Source organism: Phascolarctos cinereus, unplaced genomic scaffold (assembly GCF_003287225.1).
Source record: "Phascolarctos cinereus isolate Bilbo 61053 unplaced genomic scaffold, phaCin_HiC Scaffold_726;HRSCAF=1367, whole genome shotgun sequence".
Classification (NCBI taxonomy): Eukaryota; Metazoa; Chordata; class Mammalia; order Diprotodontia; family Phascolarctidae; genus Phascolarctos; species Phascolarctos cinereus.
Window position 1 is genome coordinate 163,480,892 of NW_027556098.1, and position 24,495 is coordinate 163,505,386.

A 24,495-nucleotide genomic window follows, 5' to 3' on the forward strand; every position below is an offset into this window, starting at 1 on the left:
TCATTCTAAAAAGCTACCCAGAAACTTATTTCAAAGTTGAAGTTATATTTCACCTATTTTTGGTTTATCAAATATTAACTACACTAGACTGCAATAACAAGATTAAAACCATTTAGGGGTGCTATTTTCCTTATACTCTGTGGTCCACATCTTATAACAACTCATATTATCACTCACCCTTTCACCTCACAAAAAAAAAACAAATCAAAATTAAAATGCTATTTAGATATAAGAATGTCCATTGAAGATATAAGACCGATTAACCACTTTTAAAATCTAACAGTGAGGACATAAATGGCGGAATCTTTTATTTTTGATATCTCATTCCATCAAGCAATCAGTACTATTTTATCCCATTATAAATAATCATATAAAACATTTCTCTATCCACCTCACCCCTGCTTTGGGCACCTCTGTTAGTATCATAAATCAAATGACCCCTTTTAGGAATGAACAAAATCATTACTATCCAAAACCTAAACAAACACAGAAAATATAGAGGGAGGGGAAAGAAATAAATGAAAAATTTAAATTCTCAGATTCTTTCATATCTGAAATTTGAGTTCATTTCTAGGACTTTGTTTGTCTTTCTCATCCATTAAAAAATTTTAATACCTTGTCATATAAAGGCAATCTCTTTCCACTATCTTCCCAATATCCATTAATGTTCAATTATGAGGTTTCCTTTCATGGTATTCACAATATCCTAAGTGCTTATTTAATATTTTTGTTTATGATTAAAGGCTAAGTGGATATAAAGGAAAATGTATTCTTCTCGTTAGCAATTTTCCCTTCATCTTTTGTAGAAATAACAATTAAGTCTGAAGAGCAAATATGAGATCACTTCAGCTCTCACACTGGTCACAATGTAAAGATGTTAAGTAAAGAATATTCTAGGTGCCCTATTTCTAGCTCTTTTTCTTCCCTCCTTGTTAAATGGGTTTTTTATAGCTATAGAATTATGTAATTATTTTATATTGAGCATTGCTATTGACTGGCTGCATAGGTCTCTCATAAAACAACACATCATGAAATCCCATATTAGATAAATGCTAATCGGGAACATCTGGATTGACAAAGTTAAATCTGGATATATGTTATTCTTTTTCAGAGATGCTTTTTTACATTTCAGACTACATTTGAGGTTAGACCATTATTGAGATTATGGCTGTATGATGCTGGTAAAGTAGATATTGTAATGATCCCATCCTTTTTTGACCTGGTTATATGCATGAGGAGAACAAGTGGCACTTATAAGTCCTTATTACTGATGCACAATTGTGTCATTATAGTCTGAATGCCATCTTTAAAAAGACTGAGGACTTTTAATGTTATATAATAGAATAAAACACCCAAGATGACATAAACATACCAAATATTGCTTTGTGTCTGTGGCATGTTTCAATCCAGAGTACTTGAAAACTAACAATGATGTTTAAACATTTTTAATGACATTTATCAATCACTTTAAGGTTTTCAAAGCACTTTTTAGCATTATCGCATTATCCCTTTTGATCGTTACAAAAAAAAACCCCAACAACTCCAAAAACAAAACAAAGAAACCCTGTGAGATATATGCCAATATTACTTTATCTTCTAGGTGAGAAAATTGAGGCTCAGATATACCCACTGACTTGCCCAGGATTACAAAAGACTTAGTACAGAGTTATTTTGAAAATATCTTAGAAAAAGTATAATTTGGTAAATATGGTTTGGCTCCGGAATGTGTTAGTTTGTGGCCATATAGCATCACTTACTCCAGGCCCTGATAATGGAATTCTCCAAGAAGCTGCTTTTAGATTCAGCCTCACCCTTGTACCTGTGTCTAGCCATTCTATCCCAACCCAGACCAAAAAAAAAAGTCCATTTGTCTATAAGCAGAGGCAAGATTGAAATGTCTCTGAAAAAAAGATGAAAATTCTCCAAATTAGTATTCTTAATCCAGATGCTCTCAAACAGTATTTTCTATAGAAACTTGGTCAAGTTCTACAGTGGCCTATTTTTCTATTCACATGGAAGACAAATAAATTGCTCTCCTGGATGTATAGAATTACAGCATGAGGAAAAATGGGATTGGTCAATTGGAGAGAAACTAACTTTTCCAGAAGATCAATTCTGTTAGGAACTTATTTGAAACATCAACACCCAGAGCCACAGCTCTATGAAAAACCTTGCAGGCATGGAAAGGTGGTCCATGTGAGATAATCAGCATGGCTTTGAAGTGCTCTCTGGCTCATTACATGCACAGCTGCAGTAGTCACTCTCAGTAGAGTGAGGCTACAGTTTCATTAATTAGCCACAGTTGCCTTGTACAGATAGATGTGTATATTCTTACTCTTCTCCTCATGAACTTGAAGACCCTAGAAAAATTGTCCTATGTCCTGACTGAGTTAGACCTAGAGGAAGTATCTGGCAGCTATCATGTGATTTTTGAGGGATGACAGACATAAATTATGGGTGTGGGAGGAGTCAGACACATCTTCATGACTTCTGCTGAGAAACAGGGCTAAACAATTCTCATTAAGTAAACTACATCTATATGATTTCCACCAAAGTTATATTTCAACTCAAGAAGATCTTCCAAGTGTTCTTCATGAGTTAAATGTGTCATTAAAACATAATTCTGAATTGCAGGAGGATTGAAGTATTTGAGCGCATGACCCAATTATTTTTAACAACATTCAATACCACACATTTCTGCTGCAACCAAAGAATATGGAGAGACCCCTGGAGCTTTGATACTAATGATACCAATAACCCTAGGGGTAATACGATCACTTTGAATTCTAGACAAGTCACTGTTATGTTTTTATTTCAGAGGTTTAAAATAAAATATTTTCAGTTATTTGTACAAAGTCTCCTAAGGTAAAGAGATAACCCCAAAGAAGAGACCAAAGGTTGATTTCCAGAAGTTATTCTATCCCTTGGAGCATGATCCCTAACTACCCCATCCTAAGGAGTAAAAATAATTGTACGCTTTTTAAGTCATTGTAGAGATAGTCTCAATATAGACTATTACTTCATCTCTCCCACAGCAGTAAAAAGAAGGAGACATCTAGAATTAATGACAGACTTTAATAAATAGAGATAGTGAGAATAATCAGTCTCCAAGAATAAAATTCTTTTGCTAATAGCCCTAAACCAGAAAGCAAAAGAAAAGGTATGTAATTGTGAAACATGCTTTAGTCAAGCCTACTGACTGTTTCTCATGTTTTTTCTTTCTGCTTTTCTCATAATGCTTCCCTTGTCATATGCACAAATTATTTGCATTTTTTCTAATAAAATTGTTTCATTAAAAACACTGCATTTATTTGTTACTTTCTTATTTTCATGGGTTAATCTGTACTAAAAAAATTATTCCCCATTGATTACTCACTATGAAGGAAATTAAAACATCTTCATTTTGTGATTCATAGAAAAGAGAATACATATAGTCCGCCAAAAAGCTGTCCTCAGAAACAACTGCAAGCCAGTTTTACATATAATGGAAAATCAAAATGTCATGAGAACCTTTCTACTTACAGGTGTCTAAAGATTCATCCGAATCATCAGGGCAGTCAGGGTCCCCGTCACATAGCCAGCTCTGGGATACACAAGTCACATGATCATGGCAAAGAAATTCACCAGGATCACACAACTGTGGATCTGAAAATGAAAATGTTTTAAAATAAAATATGAATGATCTGAACATATGACCACAAAACAGCACAAAGATGAAATGTGAGAAAGCAATATATAAAAGGGATATGAATATGAAATATATTCCCTGTACAAAGCTCAAACATAAGCAATATGTATCTTAATTTTAGCTTTGTACCTTAAGTATACAATCTGTTGATCACCTTATTAGCCAAATAGCTTCAATTCACAAATAGACTAAAAGAATGTGCTCTGAAAAGGGTTATTTTGCTTGGTTGTCATCTTTATTACAACAGACTTCAAAGAATGTATAGATCTCTCAGTGAATAAATTTTAGGTACATTTAGTTACTCAAATGCATGCTTACTTCACATAATGAGGGCATAAATTGATACAAGAGCACCAGTATTCATCTTGTGTTCTCTATTTCTGATCATCCCAAAGCAAGATTTATTCAAAGCAACTATTATTCTAGTTCAATTCAATACATGTTTACTGAGTACTTACTACGAATGTGTCAGGTATTGCTTGGTAATGAAGATAGAAACACACAAAAAACAAAATGTCCCCCCAACCCTCTCTCCTGTACCCCAAGGAGAAAGTAAAGTCATTCATATAATGTTAGTAATAAAATTAAATCTCCAGGGATTTCAGTTCTATTCTTGAAAGAGGACTTTTAAGATGCTAGATTAGTCAGGCTACCCTAAGTCAAAGACTTTTTGGCCCATAATTTCCTCAAGAACAGTTTGTATATTTTTGTCAGTTGCACTACCCAATTACTATTTCCCACAGAATTGCTACTTATATATATCCATCCTTATTCTTATTTCTGCCTAGGTGAATATGCCTGAAACCAAGCCTCTGTTCTCCACAAAGACATTCCCTCAAGCTTTTTTAGAATACCTGAAAACTAGACTCTCTCTACAATGACTTGCTGAACTAGGCAGTATTTAGACTTGGAAAACACGTTTACTTTACTAGTGAGACACCACAGAGTAGCAGAAAGAACAAGAGACTGGAAGTCATAGGATCATAAGATCGTAGATATAGAAGTGGAAGAAACCTTAAACACCATTTAGTGCAATTCCTTCATTTTAAAGATGAAGAAATTGAGTTGCAAGGAAGTTAAGTATCACGTCCAATATCATAGAGAGAGTTACTCAAAGACTAAATTTGAACTCATATGCTTTACCTTGAGTCAGCAACACTTCTTTACTTTGCTACCCTCTCTGAAGTGTAGGGACCTAAATTCAAGTTTTGTCCCTGATCATTGTACAACTAGGAGGTGTGATGGATGGAGGCCAGACCAGGAGTTAGGAAGAATTATCTGAGTTCAAATCAGGCCTCAGACACTTACTAGCCCTCTGCCTTGTATATAGTGGAAAGAGTTCTGGATTTGGGGTCATAGAACCTAGATTCAAATTACAGATTTTTTACTTACTTTTCATATGTTCCTGGGTAATTTACTTAATATCTCTGACCTTTGTTTCATAATCTATAAAATGAGTAGTTTGTACTAGATGAACTCCATGGGTACTTCTAGTTCTAAGCCTGTGATTAAATTATATTTGCTTTCCTCACTTTAGGCCTATTTTATAATCATCAGGTGCTTATTAGACATATTCTCCCCACCCCTATGTACAAGGTACTAAGTGAAATGTGTGGGAAATAAAAGTTGAGACAATTATACACTATTCCTGCCCTCAAGAACCCTAAAACTTAATTGGGGATACTGGCTGTATGAATAAAAAATAGTATCAGAAGTTAGTATGTAAGTACAAGAGAGGCATCATGGTGCAGTGGCTAGAAGGCTAGCCTCAAAGTCAGGAAGAACTGACTTCAAGTTTCATCTCTATACACAAATCACTCAACTTCTCAGTAATCTAGGCAACTCTCCTAGACTATAAACTGCAAGGTACATTGGAAGAGTTTCCTCAGTTGAGAGTTCTCTATACCTATGAAACAATAGGTCAATTCACTATTCCTATGTAAGTACAAAATGAGGGCAAATAACCAGTGAATGTTACAGAATTTCAGAGGGCAGACAGATCATAATGGCATGATTTGTTAAGAGAAGAAATTAGCCCTTCACTTGGGCTTTGATGGGCAGGTAGGACTGAAATAGATGAAAGAGGAAGGAATTGTACATGATATACATAGTCAAGAAACACTTGCAAAGAGCCTTCTCCTTTAAGCAGTAAATATACCTTAAAAAAGTACAAAATATTCTCCCTGCAAAGTGCACCATGTCTTCCTTTGGCAATCTTTAGCTCTATGTAGTGGATTTCACTTGTACATAGACATATTAGATAGTGTCTGCTCCTGGACATTAAACTACAAATCGTACCAAGAAAATTTGAAGACCATGGGGCCTACTTCAAACATTCTCTAGCCTCTAAAATATAGATACTCTCTAGGAGAGAGGTTAGCTATAGTACCTCTCATTTAGCCCAACTAAGACACTGAAAATTGCTTTGGAGAAAAGCATGAAGAGATAAGGTCCAGGAAAAGTCTAGACATTGAAAGGATCAAAGTCATCCATTTTGTCTTTAAGCAGGGTACATTTCTAAACAAAATTCAACTCTCTTTCCATGTTTTAGTACTCTGACAGGCAGGAAGTCATTCTTATATATGATTAGAATCTCTCCTGGATTAATTTTCCTATGGTTTGGCCTTTCATGGACACAGAGAACAGTCCTTAAAGATCTCCCTTCAAATGCACATGCTCCACAAGAACCCAAATTTTTTCACAAATAACATAGAAGACAACCTAAAACAACATAGTTTATATTTGAAGGCATGGTTTACTTAAGAAGTCTTACCTAATCTAAACCTGCTTATTGCTTGCTAGAAATCTCAAAGCTTTAAATACTATCCTCACAGTTGCTGTTTCTGGTTTTACATTACCCCCTAGGAAACAGCAGTTAAAAACACCCTGTTGTAACCAGCCTATTTATTTTTCAACCAGATATAACATTTTTAAGGTCAACTTCTAAAAGCATTGATAGTTGGATTCAAATGAGTGAATTTTCAATATTTTGAGGTGATTTTTAAAAATTATATCCCCTCGGTTGAGTTCCTTGTATAAGAAACTAAACATTTTTGGTAGGTTTTCCCATTCATCCCATTTAATGCTTCAGCGTACACTTCTGAGATATTCAAATTAATCTTGTTTAAAAATGCCTTCTTATTATATGAAGCAAAATACTATATGCTGTAATTAAAAAAAAAGTTTATTAGGACAGGGAGGCAGTTCAGCTTACATCCCTAAGGAAGAAGATCAAAGCTAGCCGCTTGAATATCACTTTATAATAATAGCTCTTTGGAACCAGGAGACAAGAAAAAGATTAGGACAACTATAGACTGCATAGTCTATTGGGTATGGTTTCATCTTAGCAATGCAGAGAGCTAAGTAAATTATTCCTTTTTCACTGAGATGAACATATATTTGGGAATTTATTTTAATGGGAATTTATAATATAATTTTCTTAACATTTTATGTAGAAAATTTAGTGGTGAGATTTTACATTTAAAAACTGATGTGGACTTGGTTTCAGAACTTATCTTTCCTTGTTTAGTTATACTAAGGTTATGGAATTCAGTGTTATTATCTGGAATCTCTGGAAAATGAATTATAGAAACAAGGAGCTAAGTTAATCACTTAAAATTTTATAATGTATAACACTGCAACTTTGAGCACCTCAGTTATTTAAAAATTCCTAAATAATTCCACACTCTTCTCCTGAGGAATTAACATGCTAAGTTAATACTAATGAACAAGCAGTTCTGTCAATACAAATGCTGAACATATTTTATATAAAGAGTTATTTTGTAAAGGGAGATTCAAAAGAAAAGAAATACTATTTGACTTCTTAAGAACTTAAAATACAAAATAACCTAAGTCCAGAATAACCTGACATGAATGTGAGCTAAATAAAAATAAAAATGCTGACTTTCTGAATAGAAAGCAAATTGGTTAAGGAAAGTGGTTTATCCCAGTCTATCCAAAGAGATGTGGGGTAGAAAAGTGATTTAATCACTACTAAATAGAGAAATGCAAATTAAAGCAATTCTGATGTACCACACACCTATCAGATTGTCAAAGATGACCAAAAAGTAAAATGAAAAATGTTGGAAGGTCTGGGAGAAAGCAGCCATTTTAATTCAGTGTTGATGGAATTGTGAATGGGCATAACCATTTTGGAAAGAAATTTGGAATTATACACAAATGTTTACTAAGCAGTGCAAACCTTTTTGACTCAGCTAAATGACTGCTAGGCCCATGCCCAAAAGAGATCAGATAAAAGGAAAAGGACATAAATGTATGAAAATATTTATATCAGTGCTTTTTGAGGTAACTAAAAACTGGAAACTACAGGATGTCTACCAATGAGAAATGGCTGAATAAGTTGATTTATATAAATGTAATGGAATACTATTGTGTTTGAAGAAATGAAACTGATAATTTCAAAGACATATGTAAAGATATAATTGATGCAGAGTTAAATAAACAGAACCAGGAGAACAGTTTATACAGTAGGAACAATGTAAAGACAAATAATTTGAAAGGTGTAAGACTATTATCAATACAACAATCACATATGATTCCAGAAGACCAATGATGAAATACATTTTCTATTACTGTGAGATGATGGCTTTATGGCTCAGAATGATCCATATGTATTTATATTTTTTGTATGTAGCCAAAGTGAGATTTGTTTTACTTGACTATGCATATTTATTACAAGGACTTTTTTCTTTTTTTTTTCTTTTCAAAGAGATGGTGAGTGGGAGGGAAAGAAAATAGATTTCTCAAGGAGCTGGAGAGTGCTATAGAGGTAGAATTGTATATGCCTTTTCAGATGAGTTCACTATATTTTTACTTAATTGTTTTCCTTTTTTTTTACAACGTACCTCTCCCACAGTGTTGGTAAACAGTATGTGTTCATAATGTAGAAACAAAACATGTCAATAAAGCTTTTATAAAGAAGGCATTGTGTAGTTAATATTATATTAGCTACAATTTGAGCTTTAGTTATAACACCATCTCTAATTTCCCATTCAATTCAATGAATATTTATTATCCTTATCATTAGTAGTAGTGATAGAGATAGTGATGGTGGCGGTAGGAGTAGTGATAGCAGCAGTAACATATAAAAGTCTACAATTGGCAAAGTGCTTTTCCTATGAATTCCTGCTATGGACAAGACATTATATCAGGTATAGGGAGATTAAAAAATAAATAAGAGAGAACCACCTGTTTTTAAGAGATGACAATATAATCTACCAAAATAGAATCTAAGGAAAAAGATTTGCCTCAAGAGTCCATTTACTATTGTTGCAATAGTAATACCAAGAGTGTTTAGCTATTGCTAAAAGCCAGTAGAACTCTTGGAAAGACAGAAGAGAAATAAGGTCACAGCTTCATTGTTTGATGAAAGTCTGTTCTTATTTACAGTGAATACAAAATGACCAAAAAGGTAGTGTGGTATATTGAAAAACAACGCTGAATTTGATGCTACTAGACTTAGGTTCAAATTCAAGCTCTGATATTAACTAGCTACCTGACCTTGAACAAATCACTTTACCAAACACAGCCTCAGTTTATCTGAAAAGTGGGAATATTGATATTTGTCCTACCTACTTTGCAGGCAACAAGACGAAGCAGCAAGTGTGTATTAAGTGCTTACTACGTACTAGGCATTGTGTTAAGCACTGGAGATACAAATAAAAACATAAAGACAAAAAGTCAGTCCTGACCCTCACGGAGTTTATAATTTAACCTATGAAGACAACACAAAAGGGAGCTGGAAAAATGGCCTAGCTGAAGGTATTCAGCTTAGAGGCAAAGTGTTGAGGTCCACAAAGTCAGAAGCAGAGCTGGAAACGCAATGAAATTAATGGGCATCGACCCCTCCTTAAAACAGAAGCCACAGAAGGAATTTACATATGGGATGTGGGAGTCACTATAGCAGAAGAATGTTCCAGGTTGAGAAGTTCTCAGGGTTGATGAATGTTCAAAGGCTTCAGATGCTATGTTCTATTGAAGTAAGGAAAACATTCAATAAACCTTAAAGTGCTAAAGAGTTAGATAAGACTTCATTTACTTTTCCCTCATGTCCTCATTCCCTCACTTCCCTGGCTTCAGCCAGATTGATGTAATGGAAATTGGTGGATGGTATATAAGGAATTTCTATGTTAGAAATTATTTAGTTCCATATCAAATTCCATTTTTTGCTTCTGGTTCCTCAAATTTTATTCGGATCAAGCCTTATTGCCTTGGTTCAAAAATCTTGTTGGCCAGACTTTGTCCTGAAATACTGACTTCTTATACCAAAAAATTCTCAGCCTATGTTTCTGTTTGATTTTTAGTTTCTTTTCATGGATCATGGCCCCCAAAAGCTGACCCTCTTGTCCTTCTTGGCTTGAAATTTTAGGACATGAAGTTCTTCTTCCTGCCTCTGCTGACTTTTTAGTCTACTTGCATTCCCAATCCTTTCTCCTAGAAGTATTCTTTTTTTCTGGTTTCTGCCTAACTTCCAGCATGACCACAAAAAAAAATTATAACATTTAATTCTCTCTGTAATGGTGGGAATTGATTGAATAGCTCAATTAATCATCTTATTCCTCTTAAAGTAAGGATGGGTTGCTGCATCCTAATAACTTTGTCATATGATAACAAATCTCAATAGAATCACATTATCAGAGGTATGAACTAGTTACTAATAAAGAAGGCCTAAACATCTTCATTGAGTAAATGAATCAATCAATCTAAGCATTCCAAATAGATGTAACAGGAAGTCTGTTGAATTTGGTTGAGAATTGATCACATTCTGTAACATTTATATAGCTAATTTGAAATCAAGGGTTTGGGTATCTAGCAGCCTTAGAGAGAGATATTCCAGTGAAGACCCTGGTAAGGAACTGCTGGGATGGATGTGACAGTCAGACTCAGTCTCTTCCCTCACCACCCCACATACAATTTTCACCTGAAGAGGATGTTGTGAAGTTCAGAGGGACAGGAGATTTGCATTTTTTCATCAGTATTCAGGCAACATTTCTGGAACAACAGTGAGTATCAATAATGTCTACAGCAGAAATCAAGGACAAACTAGACACACTGAAGAAAGACAGCTTCATGACTCTACCAAGAACACAGATGAAAGAGTATATCAAGGGGAACATCTCGAGTACTTCCACAAAGGGTCTTCCAGGAATAATGAGCTATCCACTTTGCCACATATGCTTCAAGTTTTGGCCTACTTTGCCCTGTACTGTGATGGTAAAGAGTCATATATCTACTCTTGTAGCCATTACTATACAACCATTTATTGCACCAATACTTCAGTATTGTATCAGAAGAAACACCACCTATATAATAAGATTCCATTGTTATGTGTTAACTATCTAACCTTGGTGAAGTTATTAAAACTCTCTGACCCTGAATTTTCTCATTTTTAAGATGGCTATAATATTTTCCCTCCTTGTTGTGAGCCAAATGAGATAATGTATGGAAAAACACTTTGAATTCTCTAAATCATTACATAAATATAAAGTATCATTGTCATTATTTATGATCATGATGGAGAAAATGGTAATAATCACAATGATAGTAACATCATCCATGTTTTTTGAATGAGTACAATAAATAATTTGTTCATGGTATATATTATAGCCACATATAGCATTTTTTCCTTGCTTGTACATATTGCTGGTAAAGTGATGAGTGGTTATTAGAGAAAGATAAGGTGAACGTTGTAATAAATAATAAGATTACTGCATCATTTTCTTGTTTAAATCAGTTCTAAAAAATGTGCATGTACTAGAAAAAGAAGTGATGATGTGCATATGAGGAGTGGTAGTATACTAAGGTAAGAATGGGATTTAAAAATTAATTTCTAGAATATCTGGAAATTTTTATTACATCTCCAGTAATTTATACATTTAGTCACTATAAACACATACATACACAGAGAATTAGTTTATTTTGGTAGATTACTGGATTTAGGAAGTTTTGTTGTTGTTTTTTATTGTTTTGTTTTGTTTTATTTTTTTCTGGGATTATATGGGGGGATTTTTTTTTAAATCAGACCTGCATTGACACTAAAATCAGGAGGCTTTTGTTCTCCATCTTTCAACTTACAAAAGAGAAGGCCTAGTTGAGGCTTAGGGGACATTGAAGACTGAGATCACAAACAGAGAAATCATTGGCCCAGAGGCATCAGATTCAAAGCAGGCGAAAGAATGGAGTTCAACAATGGTCCTGTGGAGAAGCTAACAGATAAGTGTCCAATGAAATTAACTTTGAGTCCCTACCTGTTTGGGATCTATGATCTGGGCAATTTGTTTCTCAGACTTGACATATTCAGTGTCAGAGGCAGCTGAAGTCTACTCTCCTGTATGAGGGTGGGAATGTAACTGCCACCTTCTACTAGGTCCAGGAACTGATGCCACAAAAATTAGTAACTAGTTGACCCCAGAGCCATATTAGGGCAATCTTCATGCTAGGGCAACATAATGCAAATGAGATTAACTTTTTTTTAATGGAAAATGTGTTTATCTTTCAAGTACATATAATTGTTTTCAGCTTTTATACCTCTGATGCCCAAAATTGGGAGACATATTAAGGACCTAGGTCTAGGTGAGAACAACATGAAACTACAGTTTTCTGAGAGGAAAGATTCTAACCTGGAAGAATCCATGTATGAATGATTTTAGAAAAGGGGCAGAGTGAGGATTCCAGATAAGATTACCAGACCTCACTAGAACTGAGGTTGCCTCTCCCACACAGATCTTAGAGATACCAAAGAGGCTTCAAAACCCAGGTTTTCTAAGCATATCTGCTCCCTACCCTCAATTTTCAAAATAGCAGTTGAGTTGAGCCAGATAAGAGCCTAGCAACCATTAGAAACAACCCTGAATAAAAGGAAAATAGTCTCAAACAAAGGATGTCAGTTCTAGAACACTCCTCAGATCTTATTCAGGTAAACTAGGGTAAATCAGATGGGGAAAGATAAACTATGAAATTATATTATCATTAATTTAAATACTGTTTTCCACAGTACTTTTCTGTCATGTCTTCTTTTAAATTAAAACAAAACAAAACAAAAAAACAAAAAACACTTTCCCCCTTTCTCTTTGGTATCAAATGCCAGTCAAAATGCATGTGAAAAGCACTAATGCCAGCAGTAATGACCTGAAGCACATGACAGAAATCTATGAATAGAACCATAAAGGCCCAAGGAATGACACTCCTGGCTGACAAATATATGGAAAGGGAATTCTCTTATCACCAGTTTCAAGGGCAGTGAGACAGTGACACATAAAAATAACTTTTAGGTTTTGTGAGAGGATGTTGTGGAGAGAAAAATATATCTTCCTTTTGAGAAACACAGTAGTAATTAATTGTTTTTGTGCTTCATATAGGCTAGAAAATTTGCAATCATTCTATGCCTTATTAAGGAGCATTTTTGGAGCTCCAAATGGCAGCACGTGCTCACAGAAATCTCTTAGTCAAAACCAAGGCAAAATTGAGAAAAAATTAAGTACATTATCCTTAGGAAGGAACTACAATCATTTGATCATATTTATCATAATGAATAAAGGGGAGAAGTATCTTTGTAAACATTTCCAATTGAATTTGACATTTAATTTTCTTGAAGAAAATATTTTTGCTTTTCTCTTCGACTGGCTCATTTAAGTAGTGGTAGGTTTTTTATGCTTTCCATCCAGTTGTATAAAAATTATAAACTACCTATCTTAAACCCTTTTTTAACCAACACTCTACCAAAAGAAAAACTGACAGTCTAAAAATTCTGTCCTTTCATTTATCAAGAGAGGTGAAACCTATTTTGCTTGCTTCAATCAAGATCTTATTATTGTTGAGCAAAGATTTTGCAGCTCTGTACACCTTTATATGGGTTCTATTTCCTTTTGCTTGCTCTCTCTTGTCTCTGGCTATCTCTATGTTTCTCTGTGAGTGTGCATCTCTGTTTCTCTGTCTCTCTCTGTCTCTCTGTGTGTGTCTCTCTCTCTCCGTCCCTCCCTTCCTCCCTTCCATCTCTGTCAGAAATACAGAAAAATAAATCAGTGCATTCAACAGTACTGTTGGGGGCGGGGCTATCATTTTCAGAAACTTCTAAAAAAGAAAAGAAAGAAAACAAAAAAATTAAAACTTCTTGGCATTGTGTTTTCCTCAAAATGTAGCATGATCTATATCTAGGTATTCAGGGAGTTCCCAAATTCACATATTTTCAAAATTCTTGTCCTTTTGTGAGATAACAATGAGGTGCTTAACATTCAACACCTATGAGTTAATAATTATAGCAATACAAACCTAAATATTTGATACTCTAAGGTTTTTCAAAGCACTTCAATATATCATCTCATATGATTCTCACAACAATTTTGTGAGGTAAGTGATATGGTCTTGGTTTCCTCTTTGTGTAGATGAGGAAGTGTAGATGATAAATCAACTTGCCTAATGTCAGAGAGATTATAAGCCTCTGAAGCAGGGTTCTAGCCCTGAGCTTGGCCAATTTCAAATCCAACACTCACATCATTCCACTAAGTGGTAGTATATTGCCTTGCTGACAGATTCTTTATCCTTTGTTGGAAACATCTAAGAAGCCTTTGGTAATTATATTAATCATCAACATCAACTATTTTAACACAAGAAAAACATAGTTTATGAGCAATAATTGCCATTCTTTTCTGTTTAATGAATAAAAAGTAGAACCAAGAATTACACTCAATGTTTACTTCAGTTATTTGTCTATAACCACCTTTTAAATAAAAGAATTCTATGTTTTCAACTGATTTGGATCATTATATTTCATTCTAGTAACTTAATCACTCAAATAACTTACTGAAAGAACCCCTTTGGAAGTACTTAAATATTCATGCAGCTGAAATGCTTCAAATACAGAACTGGGTCAAGTCTTTAGTTAGAGGCACAATAGGCTGCCTCTCAATTGGTGACATGACAGATAGGCTCACAGTGTTCTCCATCAAATCCTCTCCTCGTCAGTGCTGATATCTGAAATTCTGCTTCTCCGACAGAGAGGTAAAGCAGTAGATTTAGTTCAAAACTTGGAGACAAGAAGACTTGAGTTAGACTTCTCTCAGATTTTTTCTCGTTCTATTACTCTGAGAAATCTCTCAGTCTCAGTTTCCTCATCTGTAAAATGGAGATAATAATAGCATCTACCTCACAAGGTATAGTGAAGACAAAATGAGATAATTTATGTAAAAGATTTGAAAACATTAAAGCCCTGTATAAATGTGGCTTGTTATCCTTATTATTATCAGAACACTAGGTGGAGAAAAAGAGCTCTGTGTTTGTTCTGAGACTTTTGCATAATTTACAAATTTGCAGAGGGCCTGTATGCCTAGAGGCCAGAGGGTGGGGTAAATTAACTTTCAAGGCTTCATTCATGCCCTTAATTTAAAGGAAATAACAGATATGAAACCTTGGAAATGCTTGGAATAAAAAAAAAAGACCAATTTCTTCTCTCAGGAAAAAAGAGAGTGATCTTTAATATAGTTGCCTTTTTAAATCCTAAATGATCAGATCATAGAAATGTCTTTAGAAGTTTATGTGATCAAAGACAGAGGTCTTAATTAGGTGAGCCTGTGTTATTTAGGTAAATGCAAACAATGAAGAGAAGTTCAGTAGGTTTCCCAAACATAACTACAAGCAATAAATTCACATAATTAAGTACTTCAGCTGAAGATGCAAGTCAGGAGAATTTAAATAAATTTATGTGAAAGTAATTATTATACCAGCAGAATAATAGGTCCAATGTAATATTTTAATATTAATCAAAAATTAGCAGAGGGGACAATGAGGGTCTAAAAAATATAAATTGAGGCCAAAAATGTTTTCTAGAAGGTTTACATTTTGGAAAAGGTATAGATCCTCTCTCTGTTGAAATTTCCCATTATTTTTGCCAATACCCAAAAGGTCTTTGTTTTGTATGGAGGAAAATACTAAAGAGCAAATATCAAAATGTGACAAAATTCTAATTCAGTTTAAACCTTACTTTAAAAAAAATGTGGTTTAAAATATATAGTGATAGCTTTGGTTTTACATCTTCTTCACTTCAGAACATATACACACTTCTTTCCCATGCCCAGAGTCATCCCTTTTAACAACTAAAAAAAAAAGTTTAGAAAAATATACTATAGGGAACCAACAAATATATAAATTACATATATAGCAGCATATGAAATATTCTACACAAATTGTCCTCCATCTCTGCAAAGAAAGGAAAAAGATATATTTCTAAACTTTTCTTTGGTGTTAAAGATGGGCATTCTAATCATACATTATTTATTTTTTATTCTATGCATTTGCATTGTTGCAGTATAATTTTTATATTTTTTCTTGGTTCTGTTTGCCTTGTTATGCACTAGTTTATATAAATCTTCTCACGTTTCTCTGTATTCTTAATATTTATTGCTTCTTTTGACATAGAAATATTCTATTATATTCATGTAACAAAATGGATTTAACCATTTCCCCAGTGAGTAGAAATTTGCTTTGTTTTTTGTTCTTTGTTATCAACCCTGCCTCCCCCCCCACAGGCACACACACACAGAAGAATCTTTTAGTGACCTTAGGTTGTTAAGGTGAAAAGCTTGATAGATCTGAAGTCAGAGAAATAGGTTCAAATTCTGGCTCTGCCACTTATATGCAACTTCATATATATCATTTAACTTGTCTGGGCCTCAGTTTCCTTATCTGAATAGTAATAAGACTTGACTAACTAGATGCTAAAAGTCCTCCCAGTTCAAATCTATGGTACTATGATCCTTGGGGTATATGCCTAGCAGTAGGGTCTCTAGTTCAAAGGGTATGGAAAATTTAGCTACAAAAAATAATAATTCCAGTTATTTTTTTTTCCAGAATGGTTAGACATAGTTCCACCAAAAATGAAATACTTAGTGGTAAGCCCTGGTTCTTAACTTGTTTCATGATGATGCTAATTTAGTTTAAGTTAAAATGTTCATTTTTAAAGGAATGTTGCTTGGAGATTCTTTACTCTTTTTTTTTAACTCTGAAGAGATTACATCTGAGTTTAGAAGGATAGAGGTAGTTTCTATCTTTGACATTTTGGTCATTTAGAGCTCATTTTTCCACAAGGGCTAGCATGGCAGTGTTTAAAATTCAGAATGTTCAGACATCTATCTCAAAGTTTAGGTGTTCAGGTGTTTGCAGAAATTTAAGTGATGTTATATACTCAAAATTTCAAAGTTAAAGGGGCCTTATAAGGAATCGATTTCAACACTCTTCTTTTGCAGATGGGAAAACTGAGGCCCAGAGAGGTAAGAGGAAGCCCAAATTTACCAGAACAAGTATCCTCAGCCAGGGCACAGAACCTCAAAAATGAGAGGCCTTCAAATCATCCTATCAGTAAGAAGACAATTCAAATATTTTCCCCCATGGTATCAACAATTGGAACTCTCCTGTAAATAAAAATGGTTTGGTTTTTTTTTCCTAGCTGACAAGTAGAATATAAAAGATGTATTTTCTTGGAGCCAAATGCTAGACTGTAGCTGAGAAACCATTGCCTTCAGAAAAGAGGTAGGGTGATTTGTAGGAGCTAAAATTCAAGCACTGGAACACTGTCCCTCCACTGTGTAAAGTGTTCTATGCCCAGCTCAATAACATGAGGCTCATAGGTGACCAAAAACAAAAACAACCCAGAAATGCAAAAGGTTAAGCAGAATCTCAAGATTTTTCTGATTGATTTGACTTTCCTAAACTTATGAGTTATGCCTTCATATTAGGGGCTACCAATGGAATGAAGTTTGTTTCAAAGTTTTTATTTCAAATACTTCATTATTTTACTCTGTTTTATTGGTTAGAAAAGGAAATGAAAGACAATGTTACATTAATTTTGTTTAACATACACAAATATTGCAGTTCATATTGGAATGGCAATTAGAATGTGGATTGTAGGTTTGGCTCTACTCCTAACTAGCTATGCACTTTAATAATCTAAAATATATAAAGAATAGAGTCAAATTTATAAGAAGACAAGTCATTCCCCAATTGATAAATGGTCAAAGGATATGAATTGGCAGTTTTCAGAGTAAAAAATTAAAGCTAGCTATAGTCATATGAAAAAGTGCTCTAAATCACTGTTGAATAGAGAAATGCAAATCAAAATGACTCTGAGGTACTACTTCTCACCTATTAGATTGGCTAACATGACAAAACAGGAAAATGATAAATGTTGGAGAAGATGTGGGAAAATTGGAACACTAATGCATTGGTGGTAGAGTTGTGAAATGATCCAACCATTTTGGAGAGCAAGTTGGAACTATGCACAAAGACCTATACAATTGTGTATACCCTTTGTCCCAGCAATAGCACTTCTAGGGCTGTATCCTAAAGAGATCATACAAATGGGAAAAGGACCCACATGTACAAAAATATTTATAGCAGCTGTTTTTTTTTGTTGGCAAAGAATTGGAAATTGAAGGGATGCCCATCAATTGAAATGGCTGAGCAAGTTGTGGTATATGAATGTAATGGAATGCTATTGTGATATAAGAAATGATATGCAGGTAGACTTCAGAAAAACCTGGAAAGACTTATATGAAATGATGCTGAGTAAAATAAGCAGAACCAGGAGAACATTGTACACAGTAATAGCTACACTGTGCGATGACTAACTCTGACAGATTTAGCTCTTTTCAGCAATGTAAGGATCTAAGATTGCTCCAAAAGACTCATGATGGAAAATGCTATCCACATCCAGATAAAGAACCATGGAGTCTGAATGCAGATGGAAACATACTATTTGCTCTCCTTTTGTTTTGTTTTTGTTTTGTTTGTTTTATTTTTTCTTTCTTGTGGGTTCTCCCATTACTTCTAATCCCTCTATACAACATAACTAATGTGAAAATATGCTTAATTCAAATGTAAAACTAGAGTCTATATCAGATAACATGCTGTCTTGGGGAATGGGGAGGAGAGAGAAGAAGAGAAAATTTAAGACTCAAAATCTTATGGAACTGAATGTTGAAAACTAAAAATGAATAAATATTAAGAACAAAACTAAACAAAAACATATTTAATCTCTTGGTACCTATGCCAACTCTATAAAGTAAGATACAGAGCAGATCTGCATTGGTGGAAGGAATTTCCCTGTAGCAACAAAATCATAGATCCAATTCTTCTTCCTCCCTTCTGTCCCAAATACCAACTATAAGACATTATAGGATTAATGAACTAAAATACAGTGGAATCATATATTCAAGCAGTTGTGTGACTTACAATAAGATCTGACATAGAATATAATTTACAAAAGCCTGCAGGTTCCCTTTGTGTGCCTTCATCAAAGACACTCTTGAAACATGTAGAATTTTGTCAAGATGAATAAATAAATGCAAAAGTATTTATGAAGCACTGTGTGTTAAGCACTTAGGATGAAAACAGAAAAAGGCCATAGAAAAAGTCCTGCTCTCCAAATCATATCCCAAAGAGGGGAGAAAACACATTAAAGAAAGGTAAACTGCATGGCAGTTTGAAAAGCCTGACAATCCTCCATCTCATCTTAAAGGAAGAGAGTAGCTGAATCTTACATCATCTAAGCCATGTGAAAAGTCAAGTAGTCTGGGCAAAAGGGTTTTTCTCCCAGGACTGGTGGGCCTTCTCACTGTATAGCTCTCCTGGATGGGATCTATGTCAGTAAGCAGTAACATTGTTTAGTAATTATTGCTATTTTTAATAGCCCTTTTTTGGTTAATAACATCCAATATTTTTCCCTGTGTTTGGTGTCCTCTTTTCTTTTTTAAGCCTTGGAAAATGATTCTTCAATATTCTAAAGATTTTGTTGCCTTTTGTGTATCATCCAGTAGCTCTTCTCATTCTATCTGTCTAGGTACCAAGTCTACTTCTTTATGTGGTACAAAAGTAATTATGATGCTAAAACCCAAAGGGGACATTTTAAATGCCATTGACAGAAACAAAAGTTGTTCTTTTTTAAATGAAAAAAACTTTGACAGATCTTATCCATGTTTGATCTCTTTGTTGTTCTTTCAATTTTCATCCTTATATGCTCTTTCCTTGATATGGCTTATTTGGGATCTTTTGCTTTCTATAAACTTATTTTTCCCTTTGACTACTTCTTTCTATTTTATAAGGTAATGCTGTTCATAATATTCTACCAAATAAATTTATATTCTTAAAAAAAAACAAGTAAAGTAGTTCAACTCTCGGGGGCTTGCGTTCCTCATATATAAAATGGGGGAAATCATAATTGTAATACTAACATCACAGAGCTGTTATGAGTGTACAATGAAGTAATGTATATAAGACATATTAGGAACTGCACAGCAATATACAAATGCCAACATCCATTAGCTATTATTATTAGCACCTTTAGCCTCATATTTTTAATATGGAAAATGAGGGAGGTTTCTAAGGTCCCTTTCAACTCTAATATTTGTGATTGATGATTCATTAAGGTTCTTTTGATCTCACTACCCTACTTCTCATGATCATGGAACAGAATAGATTTCTTTCTACCATTTTTTCAAAGGGTAATTACTTCCTACTAGAAATTTATCACGGGAACTTTTGCATTTTCTGGCACACATACTAGAGATACTACTATTTCTCTTGGATGCTTAGTCATTCATTGCCCTGAAGCAGACAAACTGCTTAGAAGCACTTTCCAGTTAATTGCCACCTCTGATTCTACACAAAGCCATGTCTACAAAGTAAACACCCAATTGAAGTGTACAACAATAATGAAACATGATTCTGTCATCTTCATTTTCATTTTTTAAAAATTAACCTTAAAAATGGTGGTATAGGATATAATCCACACAATGATTTAATGTTATATACTCAAATGCCAAGAGTATTTTTAGCTTCTTCTGCAGTCTCTATCTGGATACAAAAATCTCGTATCTCATTTTTAATCAAAATGCATGTGGACAGTAGACCTTTGGTTACTCTCTATTTTCCCAAAGAAAGGATCCATTACTTTAGAAATATTGCATGTTTCACTTAGCTTCTCAATGTTTGGGGCTAGCTAGACAAAATCAGTTGTTTCACACCCGTTAGAGTGTTTAACTTGATAGAAAAGGAAAGTGACAAATGTTGGAAGGGATGTGGAAAAATTGGGAGGTTAATGAATTGTTGGCACAATTATGAACTGGTTCAACCTATCTGGAGAAAAATGTGGAAGTATGTCCAAAGGGCAATAAAACTACATATACTCTTTGATCCAGAACTACTACTACTAGGTCTCTATCCTAAAGAGATCACAGGAAAAAGGAAAAGGACTTTTTTGTACAAAATTTTTGTAACAGGTCTTTTTGTGCTGGCAAAGAATTATGGATTGAGGGGGTGCCCATCAACTGGGGAATGGCTGAACAAGTTGTGGTATATGATTGTAATGGAATGCTATTGTGTTGTGAGAAATGAGGACCAGGATGTTTTCAGAAAAACCTGGGAAGACATATAAATTGATGTAGACTGAAGTGAGTAGAACCAGGAGATCACTGTACACAGTAAGAGCAATACTATAACGATGATGAACCTCGGGAGAGAGAGAGAACTGATGATCTCTTAGTGAAAAATGAAGTATAATTTCTTCTTTTTTTGCAACAGGACTAAAATGGAAACATTTTACATGATTTCATATGTATAACTGATCTATTGCTTGCCTTCTCAAAGGGAAGGGGAGGGCTGTAAAAAAGGAGAGAAGTTGGAATTGAGAATTTAAAAAAGTTAAAAATAAATTTATTTATTAAAAATAAATATAGCATCAAAAAAGAATCATTTGTTTCAACCAAAAACTCATGACAATCTATTTCTGCTTTAAGCTGGCATAGCAAAGGGACACTGGATTTGAAGTTGGAGCACTTTGGTTTTGATGCCAGGTTTGCTACTTGTTTATGCTTTGACCTTGGATGGGCCACTTCCTCACCCTGAAGAGTTTTGTTCATTTCTTCTCTGACTGGGTAAGGTTTTTTCTTTAATTCTAAGAAACAAAGAAAATTTCCTAAAAACAAAACTAACTCATGAGCTCTCTTATTCTAGCTTTGTGCTGAACTATCCATGAGAAACCTGACTTTCAGTCTAGTTCTGTTAATTATCTGTTGTGCAAATTTAAAAAAACTCTTTTTTACTTCTCTGAGTCTCAAGAGCCTTAGCAATAAAAGTGAATATCATTCTTGTACTGTGGCTGAGGGGTGCTATATACAGGAAGATTATGTGCATAATAATCTTTGGAAACTATAGAGTAAATGTGATATTTCATTACTTTCATCATCATCATTTTATTGAGAACAACAATGATAGTCCCTAATTATTTTCATCAGCATGAGTTAAAGTATATAATTTCTCAGGTCCTTTGTAGCTTGATGTCTTAAATGAATCCAGGATATCTCTAAAGATTGTATTTTAACATTTCTGTGTTGATTCATCATTAATTCAATAGATATTTATTGTGCAGCACACTGTGTGACACATAGTAAGTGCTTAACAAATGATTGCTGTTTTGCTTATTACCTACAGAGAGTCCTCCAGAGTACATAGCATTGATGGATGCCTCAGAGAGATGCAAGGAGCTAAAAGTCCAGTTTTTCCCTTTGGTTCTTTGTTTTTAATTCATTCCGACTTTCAAATTCCCCTAGCCACAAAATCTTAAGAACACTAGGTGATTCCCCTTGGCAGTTAGCAATTCTTTGACACCTGAAGTCATAGTCAAATCTTTCCACAAATTGGCTTTCATTACATTACTAAGTCTTTATGACCCAGACTACACAAAGTGAGTATTAAGCACCTACAATATTATGGACACTTTGCTAAGGGATGGAAATACAAAGAAAGACAAAAGATAGTTGATGCCCTGCAGGAGCTCACAATCTAACTGGGGCAGACTATAAGCAAGTAAATATGTACAGAGAATTTATATACAGGGTACATAGGAAATAACAAGGGAAAGGCACAAGAATTGAGGCATTAGAAACGGCTTCTTTTAGAGGGTTGTATTTTAGTTGAGACTTGGATGAAGCCAGGGAAGCAAGGAAGCAGAGATGAGAATGGAGAGTATTTCATGCAAAGGGAGAGCAAGGGAAAGTGAATGAAGCCTGGAGATGGAGTGAGTTGTTTGAGGAGAAGCAAGGAGGCCGGAGTCATTGGATCAAAGAGTACATATGAGGTAGGGATTATAAAAAGACTAGAAAAGTGGGGTTAAGTTATAAAGGGCTTTGGATACCAAACAGAGGATTCTATATTTGATCCTGGAGATGATGGGGAGTTACTGGTCTTAATGAGAGTGGGGATGCCACAGTTTGACCTGTGCTTTAGGAGAAAACACCTTTTTGGCTGAAAAGGGAATGAAGTGGAGTGGGAAGAGAATTGTGGCAGGCAGATAATCCAACAAGCTGTTGCCAAAGTCCAGGAATTTGGTAGAGAGAGGGAACAGATTAATGCAGGTAAAATATGTGGAAATGCTATTTTGGAAAAAAAATCTAAACACTACTGTTTGTATAGCTATAAAAACATAACATCCTACCCATTCTTGAAGGCACAGCTCAAATTCCACTTATTTCACAAAGCTTCCAAATGAAAATAATATTCCCTTTCTTGAATTTCTAAGTATACATTATACCTTTCTTATACACATTTTGAAATTAGATTTATTATGGAATAAATGCTTATTTGTATATGTGTCATTTCTCCCCTGCCAGAGTGTAAACTCTTTGAGGACAGGTAGCATGCATTATTACTTTTTTTTTATATCTTCCTCAACACATATCAAGTTGCTCTGCATGTGGTAAGGATTTAAATACTTGTTGAATGACTTAAGTGCATATAAAAAGATAGGAAACATTTTAAATCAGCTCATATTAGAAGTAACATTAAATGGGATCATTTTTATAGAGGTGAATCTGAAATCCTGAGCCCATTAGACATCTCATCTTTCTTACAAAAAACACATTATTTGTTTAGAATTATGTTGTCCCTACTGATGAAATCATGTTTGCTTAAAGTTATAAATAAAATAAACTATTTCTGAAAAGAGATGTTCAACCTTGGCCAGTTTCTACTTTTGAATTCTGAATACCCCAGAGACTAAGAAAAATTCTGAATATTTAGCAACCTGAGTTATATCCAGGTTAGTCAAGGGGAACCAAAAGCCCCAGATAACTCTAGTTACTTTTCTTTGCCTTGTTTCATGCTTCTGCATATATACATACAGAGAGCATCATTTATGATAAGTGAGATTAAAAAAGATTCCCTTTTTAACTCTCAATACTTCCATTATATTTGTCAACTTAGAGTGAATTTCTCAATCATCTTTTTCTAAGGCATTCTAAAGCTTTTTGCACCCCAAAGTTCCCTTGTTTGAATATCAAATGGTTTAAATCAGCTATAAATAAGACTAAAGGAATTAATATACAAAGGCTTTAATTCAACGCATAAAAATTATGCTTGTCTATGTAAGTTTCAAATAGAAATTTGAAGGCCTTCTTAAACTATTTTGTTGGCTTATGCTATAATTTATTTGTAACACCTGCACTAGTGATTCATTAGATTAATTAAGAAGAATGAACATTCTAGCATTTATGCTTATTCTTTTTTAATGAATTTTTTTCTAGAGAAAAAAAAACAAAAGCCAAATGTACGACATAATGTTTTTGCTTATATGCACTATGTGATGCAGTTCATCAGAACCCTGACTTTTGATATAATGCAAATATGGGTTCCATTAGAAAAATGTTTACATTAGTAATATTTTCTCTTGCAAAATGCAAGTATATTGTTTAACCTATCAAATATTTATTATATGCAACAATTAATGTTATAACAATTGGCTTAAT

General features: G+C 34.1%; 1 protein-coding gene across 1 annotated transcript in view; it reads right to left on the reverse strand.

Annotated features, from left to right (window-relative positions):
• Positions 1 to 24,495, reverse strand: part of LRP1B (LDL receptor related protein 1B) — a 2,172,360-nt gene that overhangs the window by 1,785,088 nt on the left and 362,777 nt on the right. Inside the window, 1 exon segment of the mRNA XM_020984719.1 lies at positions 3,523 to 3,645. Within this exon segment, the coding sequence (XP_020840378.1) occupies positions 3,523 to 3,645 (123 nt within the window).